The 8,285-nt window shown below is 47.0% G+C and overlaps 1 protein-coding gene across 4 annotated transcripts in view; it reads left to right on the forward strand.

Annotated features, from left to right (window-relative positions):
* The window catches only part of ARHGEF4 (Rho guanine nucleotide exchange factor 4), a 120,980-nt gene extending 114,843 nt beyond the window's left edge, over positions 1-6,137 (forward strand). For all 4 annotated transcript variants that reach the window (XM_050308575.1, XM_050308576.1, XM_050308578.1 and 1 more), the window contains one exon: positions 453-6,137. In XM_050308575.1, the coding sequence (XP_050164532.1) occupies positions 453-610 (158 nt within the window). In that variant the 3' untranslated portion in view covers positions 611-6,137. The remainder of the gene's footprint in view (positions 1-452) is intronic.
* Positions 6,138-8,285: the final 2,148 nt, after the last annotated feature.

Genomic DNA, 8,285 nt, shown 5'->3' on the forward strand with positions numbered 1-8,285 from the left:
GAAGGAGGCCAAGACCTCTCTAACAGAGCAAAGCCCTTGGGACAAAGCATTAGAGGTGGCCCCACAAGCTAACCCTGTCCACTGCGCAGGCACTGACCATTCCTACTTAAAAATGCAGCCCAGGATGTTGGAACAGGTGACAGCAGCACTTGCACAGCAGTTGCTTCTCCCAGCACAGGCAAAGGCACCAGTTAAGTTGGTGATGAGCTGCAGCTCTTCAGCCCTGCTGTCGTGTTGGCACAACACCTGGCAGTTACGTGGCACATTTCTGGAACTTCCACAGCATCAGCTCTAATCCTAACAAGCAGTGCTGAATGCAGGGATAAACCAAGGGAAGGGTCAGACTAAGACAAACCCAATTCATGGCCCTGCAGCTTTAACAGGAACTGAAGCGGGAGGAGGGAAGGGAGCTGTGCTCAACTAACCTGCTTCCCCTCTCCTTGTCATCCCAGCTGTCACCAGGCCCTACTACGACTTCCTGATGCGGCAGAAGCATCCCACCCTGCCCACCACGCTCCCTCAGCAGCAGGTCTTCATGCTGGCAGAGCCCAAGCGCAAGCCCTCGAACTTCTGGCAGAACATCAGCAGGCTGACGCCCTTCCGGAAATAGGGGCAGCCCCGCGTTTGTGCCTGAACCCCTTCTGAGAAAGCACTTTATCCGTCAGTCCTGGGAGGTGGAGCCCAGGTTCTTCCAATCCTTTGTTTACAGAGGATGGCACATGTGCTCCTGCCTTCCCTATTTATTTTGCAGCCCGACTGACCGCCCTGGCTCCGGGGTGAGACACTGCGTGTGCATTTGTGCCAGTGCCGCAGAGCCAGCCTTGCACAGCGCCCACGAGGCGGAGCTCCAGGAGGAGCTCACAGGAGGGAGCCTCATGCGCTTCAGCTGAAGAGATTTTGCTTGTCAGCTGTACTTGGACTCACTCCTTCCCACTGTGCCCACCACTGCTGTCTGGCAGCTGTCAGAGGGGGTGGCAGCTGACAGACCCACTGCCGTGCTCAGAACAGTTCAGAGTCACTGACATGACACACTGGCCGTGCAGGGACAAACAGCCCTTCTGCTCTGCCCCTGCCCCACATTTCTCAGAGACATGACCCTCCTACACAGGCCCAACTAACTCAGCCTCTGCAGGCCCTCAGACAGACACAGTGAGTACAGCACTGTGACCTCTCCTCTCCTCTAGTCCAACACCACTGGTGAACGGTATCGTACATTAAACTGTGCCAACCTGCAGCATGAGTCAAGTTCAAGAATCTCTCTAGTGGGTTTGAGTTACATAAGTTAGAGAAAAATGTGCCTAATTAATACCGTACTCAATTCCTTAGATTCTCGTCTCTCCATCGTTCTGCCATATTTCCTGGCCAATGAAAATGCTCATTGTTTGTAATGTGTTTATTTATGGTAAAAATCAGAACTGTGTATTTTGTAAGTCTGTAATTGTTCTTGTCAGATGTTGTTAACTTGATGCCTGTTTTGTCTGTTTAATTTTTCTTTTTTTTTTTTTTTAAAAAAAAAGGTCAATATTTGCAAACCCAGCTCCCAGAAGTCAGAGTCTGCTGTTCAACTCTGAAACGCGATTGTTATGCAAACTCCAACAGACCTTCACATTCAAGGCGTGTTACTGACACCTTTAAAAAAACGGAAAACCGCTTTTTAAAAAGGCCTAAATTTGGCATAAGGAGCCTCCTTTAAGTACCCAAGTTTCAAACCGTGGCCAAAAAGAATTAATTTAAACCTTGGTTAGCAAAAGGAAAGATTTGCCTTACCATAGTGAGAGTTAGAAGCCATACTGACTGAATTCCCTAGCTTAGGAGACATCCCGTGACAGTGGAAGGAAGACTCCTGCTCGTTCCAACTCGACACTGGTGTGAGTGAGCACTAAGTGTCTGCAGAGCTCAGAAATCCAGTGTTTGTTGATGCTGTAGCTGACCAAAGTCTGGTCATCCAGGGATATCTGAATTCAGTAGCATGTACAAAGTCCTTCTTGCACTATATCTTCCCCCCAGACCAGGGGCAACATTTAATTTCATAAAGAAACTTGTAAAAGTGACTCTCAGCCTGTGTTTGTCTCCAGCATGTCTGTGTGAACTTGTTTTTCTCCAAAGTCACTGCAGAGATTCTGCTCTTGCAGCTCCAGCAGTGACCACAACCCATCGCCCTCAGAGCAACCACCCCGCACAGGGACTGGACCAGAGCGGGCACAGGGACTGGACCAGAGCGGGCACAGGGGACTCTGCACTGGAGAGGACATGTGTCAACACTGGGGGAGGGGCAGGGAAAAAACAAACCCAAACAGAAAAAAAAAACACTCCAAGAAGCCACTGAGATCAGGCAGCTACATCACTGTTGGCATAATGACCTTTGCAACACAGACCCCAACACACACCGAGGGGACTGACACACAGAGACAGACACGGGCAAGGTGGAGAGAGAGAGATGGCAACGAGAAGCCCTGACACACAGACACAGACACACACAGGTACATCAGTTACAGCCAGCACCCCTCGGTAACACAAAGCAATTGTCACGTTTCTGTTTACCCTCAGTGTCTGCACCCTCCTTTCCTTATCCATGGCGTGTTTGTTTTGATTGGCCAGGAAGAAAATCTGTTGGCACTGAAATGATCAATTTTCTGAGCTTATCGTCAGCTTTGCAGTAAGTCGGGGAGAGGACAGTTCCCCCCACAACACATGCACACACCCTCTAAGCATGATCAGCTGTGAAGATGCAACAGGTTTCTCATGATCTCATCTGGCTGAATGTGCTCAAGGGTGGGGATTCCCCCAAGAACCTCTTTGCCTCCTTGAACAAAACCTCACTGTCCCCACCGTGAAAGAAGTGCTGACATCCATTCAAAGTGCCCCTTGCTGCAACATCTGATCTGTTTTTTTAGCCACGATGTTGCTTAATACAATCAGCTTTACATCTACATTGAAGTCACTCAAACTCCTCACCTCTTCTCCTGAGGGGAATGGGGTGACAGCGGCACAGGACCCTGGAGTGCAGCAGCTGTGAAGTGCAACAATGCCCCTGCCCTCTCCTGCTGAGAACACACACAGGAACTGGCTACTATTCCTCATCTGGGTAGCAATACTCTGAACAGGAGATAAGCACCAAGTGGTTTAAAGTCTCACATCGCTTACCAGCTCTTCCAGAAGTGATTTCACATCTGACCAGTGCGCACAAATGATTTACAGCAATGCTTTTTACAGAAATGTTTTCTTTAGTGCCAAACCAGACTGCTCTGGTCAGACAACATTGCTGACCAGTTACTTACCTCTGGTGGAGAGAAATACATTCTCTTCACTATCAGTACTCTTCCTAAAAAGTGTCCTCAGCTGGGACTCTAATCTCACATGCCACGTTTGGAGCTGGGAACAGATCCCCCATTGAGACTGAGATTGGACAGCAGCTGATCGGGCCAGAAGACGTGACACAGCTGAACAGGTAAGGCTCAAACCCACTGTGCTCAACACACCCACCCACAGCCTGCTCTGAAGAGGATCTCATCACCAAACATCACCCTTTGTTTTCTACCCAGCACTGCTTCCTGATTTTCTCACCACAACCCACAGTGCTTCCTGAACAAACTGTGTAGCAGATCATGTGCAAACTCCATTGGTGTTATGAGACACTCAAAAAAGTCATCCCCCAAGTTCCTCATTGAATGGCAAAGCGTACTTGTGTGTGAGAGGTTGGTAACACATTAACCAACCCCAAATTTCCTTCTTTTTCACCCTGGCATCTGGATTTCAAATGGAGTTCCCTTGTTCTGGCAATGAGCAGTACCAGGGAGAACGTGTGTAGGCCAGGAAGGGTGTGTGTACACGGGGTGCAGCTTCACAAGGGCATCAGCTAAACTTGTGATAACGGGGCTTTTGGCAATGAGCAACACAAGTACAGCCTCTGACAAGCTCTCTGAGCTAAATGGACAGCACAGTCTTGCCACATCCACAAGAAGTGCCCATTTGACATATGAAGCAGAGCTGTGAGACGTCAGAGGAGCTCTGGAGATGAACTTTCTACATGGGCCAGAAATGCAAATTTTTACCCAGAACAAACTGAAGCTCTTGACATGAGTCTGAACAGCACCAATCCTTCTGGATTTTGGGGTAGAACCATCCTAACTGCTCAGAAAAGCAGTTCTGCACTGAGTTACACGAAGTGGACAAGATTTGATTCAGGGGTGGTTTGGGTTTTTGGCTCTATCTGTCCCCCTCCTTCTGTAGCTATCCACTGAGGAAGCTTCTTGTGAAAACAGCCATGTTTCTGAAGAGGATAAATCTGCCCAGTTTTCACTTGGTCAAGTAAGACACAGACTTATGTAAAGCATGTGAATCAATCAAAAAATGATTTCCTGAAACTATCACTAATGTGAAGAGAACCAATGGCTGCTAAATAATGAAGTTTCTGCTTTCTGTGACTGAAAACAAACAAACAAAAATCTCTATTTTGAACTATTAGTTTGAAATAACTGATTCAGACAAGGTGGGTGTATACACTGTGCCAAGTTCTGAGAGCATCAAAACCAGAACAAACTGTCTTTGTACTAACTCACAATAACAACTAGATCAATTCCCATGGAGAGAAAAGTTCCCCCAAGGCAGCCTTTAGTATCTTTTCTGTTTTGTCTGTAACCTGAAGAGCTGTGGGGTGGTGGGGAGCCCTGTCTGTGGCCAGCCCCTGTGTGCACTGCAGGTGATTCCCACCACCCAGGACACTGCTCCACAAAGCCAGCACGGCAGCCTCTCATCCAGGACCAGCACAAAATGCTGCTTTTCTTGGGATGCCAGAATGACCAAAATTAGGTGTTTCTAAATGAAAAGGTCTTTCCTCTTTTGCAATATTTGTCAGAATATCAGGCTGTGCTCCTCCAAATTTACTGTAGTGGAAGCACATCCTCAGGAAAGAGCAGCATTGAAGAAATTGGTGCCAAGATTGATATGTGTTAGTGTGTGGAACAAGTCCTGGACCACTCACCACCCAGACTGCTGGAGAACTGTCAGCACCTGTGGGGGACAACACCCAGCGAAGTGCTGAATTCTTATTTTACTGGTTTTACTTCAGCTGTTTAATGCTCCTGTCAGGTTTCACCACATACCTGCTAATGAGGGTTATGGCACTGCAATGTCGTTCTGGACAGCGACTGTGGTAGTACAGTAATTCCTAAAGCTTTAAGAAGGGAACTATTCACACCTCATTCAGCTGCTGGAGCCTCAGCCTGTACCTGCTGCTACTCATGTTTTCTACCAAAGTTAGCAGGACTTGCCACTGCTCCTGACATCAGCAGTACCCCATCAGTACCATCCCAAGCCTCAACCAGAATGACCTGTCCCAGCCTACCAGCAGAAACTCGCTGTCACAGAGCTCCCAGCCTAAGCAAAGCTGTAGGATCAGATCCTCAGGTAAGTAATGGGTTAAAGAATAAGAGCTCTGATAATGGAGAGAAGTTCACTGAAAAAAACTTGAAGTGGTTTCAGCTGATTTTAATCCACTGAGGGCACAGTGGTGTTCTTTTAGGTTGAAAGTGCAAGGGAGGGGATCAATCTTCCAAGCAGCAGAGACAAATCAAGTGAGATCGTTTCAGAGTGAAGCCAGTGCACAGTGACAGCCAGCAGTGTGACAGGGCACAAGACTCCCTGAGTGCTACACAGGGTGGGGGATCACACGCTCCAGAACAACCTGGATTCACTTGCCTTTACACTCACAGCCACAGCTCCAGGCTCAGGAGAAGCCAAAGGGTGCTCCTTTCTGGCCACGCAGCAGTCCCAGCTTGCCCTGCCTTGGGATTAACACCTCACCCCACACTTCATTTCTGCCCATGTCTCTCACATGTTATCCTTAACCAGCTACACTGCTAAAATCCCATGGCTTTGGCAGTGCTGGCGGTTTTAGGAAAAACGCAGGCTACTTGTTCTTTTTGCTTAACACTCCTGTCATCTTCCTCCCCACAACTCCACCCTCCTCTCCGCACGTCCTGAGCTCCTCTTTTGCACAACTTTGCTACCAAAGCAGCTCCCTGTTTCACAGCCTGTGCAAACGCAATACCTGTGATACTTCCCCAGACCTGTGTACCTTTGTGTGACTGCTTACTTATACAGTTGTGAGATGGGAAATAAACAAGCTACCAACTTTAGTCTTGTCTAATTCTGTAATCCTCCCACAAAACTCTACTGAGTCTACAGCATCAGCCTTTCTATCTGCCATATTCACATGTAACAGCATTCTGCTTAGAAGTTCCTGCTCTCTTTCCACACCTGCTTCTTCCCCTTTTCTCACAAGCAGCAGCCTGCCCACCCAAGACTTGGGCTTGACAGTAATTTGTGCCTTTTTTTCTTTAACCTTCAGCAACCTGAAACAATATGCTTGCTGTCCAAATCCCACCATCCAGACAAACCTTACCCCAGCTACACCACATGAGCATTCATGACTGAAACAGAGTTGAGCTCAGCTGGGAAGTTCATGATTACAGTTCTTACAAGGCTGCAAAAGCAAAACTGAGGGAGGGTGTGTTCGTCTCCCTCTGTCTGAAGCATCAATTTGTCCATGTGTTACACCTTTCTTGCCCAGGAAAGAAAAAGCTATTGTAAAACACTATAAAGGAGATGAATATAATCCAAAAATGAAGGTCCAGCTGCAGTAATTCAATCTGACAGCTGAGCTGTTCAGTGCTAAATTTTCTCTATCAAGTTTTTGTTGGAAATATCTTTTAGTCCACCAGCAAGGACTACACCTATGTGGTTACTTGCACCCACAAAGCTCAACAGCCTTCCCTCTAGGTCTGCCATTCTCTCTGTGACACACAACACAACTTCCCTTAGCTACCAAAGACTTCTTGCTGCTCCAGACTTTTTTAATGTTTATTTTAAAGTAGTCACATGGCCCCCATTCTATTCTGGATGATTAAGACAGGATAGCTAATAGCCTGATGGATACTGAAATAAAATCCAGGAGAGCATTTAGCCTCCCACACACGAGTCAGACCTTTAATCCATCTAATGCAGCAACACCTTCTATGATTGACATTTCCTACACAGAAAAATTCCCAGCAAAATAATAATAATTTGTGGTTTCAGGGGAGCTCAGCAACATTAACTCTTTCTGTTACTGAGCTTTTTTACAATGAGCCATGGAGTTTAGAATCTAAAGCAAGATGCTGGAAACAGCAAACTTTGGTTTTCCACAGTTTTTTTAGTTACAGGAAAACTTAAAACTCAAATCTTCTTATTTCTGACAATCACTGAAAGAGGCTCTGGCTATTTTTACGTGCTCAAAGCTGCCCTTAAAATGAGGAAAGTTCTTATATATCTAACCCTCACAGCAAGTAGCTACCTCCACTTGTCAGTAAGTGAATGGGACAGTAATATGCATTACACTGCCACTGCACAGTAAATGTGGGAAGAGGGGAAAAAAATCAAACCATTACTGACCCACTGTTTCAGCAGTTCCATGGGTACATTTAAAACCACCATGAAAGAACCCCCACATACAGACTTAAAAGTTCAGCAGCACATTCTTATGACTGCTGAACACGACTCAAAGTCGTGTTTCACAGCAACAGACCCCCACAGGAACAGCTACAGTGGAACCCCTCCAGTCCAGGAGTGATCAGCACCATTCTGAAGAACAGTATCTCCCTTCAGAACATCCCAGATTCCAGCAACCCACTGGTTGAGGATTATGAATTTTTATCAGCTCCAGTGCTCTGCAAAGAACACCCCCAAATCTGTCTCCCTGTAACATGAAAACAAGCCCAGGATAAGTGACCAGAACTTAGCCTGAGGTAAAGCACACTGAGCAGAAAAACCACATCTGCCCACGGGACCCTCGTGCTGGCTACAGTTGTAGGAGCTCAGCCACTGGACTGGCTAAACCCCCGTGGCAGGATCTCAACCGCCACGCGTCATCCCCGCACGGCGACGCAGTCACACTGCACCTTCCTCTTCCACATGTTGCTTTTCACAGCAACGGTACCAGGTTATTTCTGGAGACCTACAATAAATCAAAATAGCCAGTTAGTTAGTTCAAGCAGCATAGTTCTGTTCCCCCGAAATACACATAATTCCATTTTAACATCAGTGCTTTACAACCACCCCCACACTAAAGAAATAGGATAATTACCCACACTTCTCACCTACTCAATTCTTTTCCTTCTGGGGAACACTCAAGCAACTGATTTGTAACAGCCTTCTGCTCAGGGCCTGTCACCTCTCCCATCAAACAGCATGGGTTTGGTATCAACCAAATGCTGAAGTACTGTCAGATTTTACATCTGTTCCATTTC

This window comes from Myiozetetes cayanensis, unplaced genomic scaffold, assembly GCF_022539395.1.
Source record: "Myiozetetes cayanensis isolate MyiCay16 unplaced genomic scaffold, myiCay2020 scf13, whole genome shotgun sequence".
In the NCBI taxonomy this organism is placed as follows: domain Eukaryota; kingdom Metazoa; phylum Chordata; class Aves; order Passeriformes; family Tyrannidae; genus Myiozetetes; species Myiozetetes cayanensis.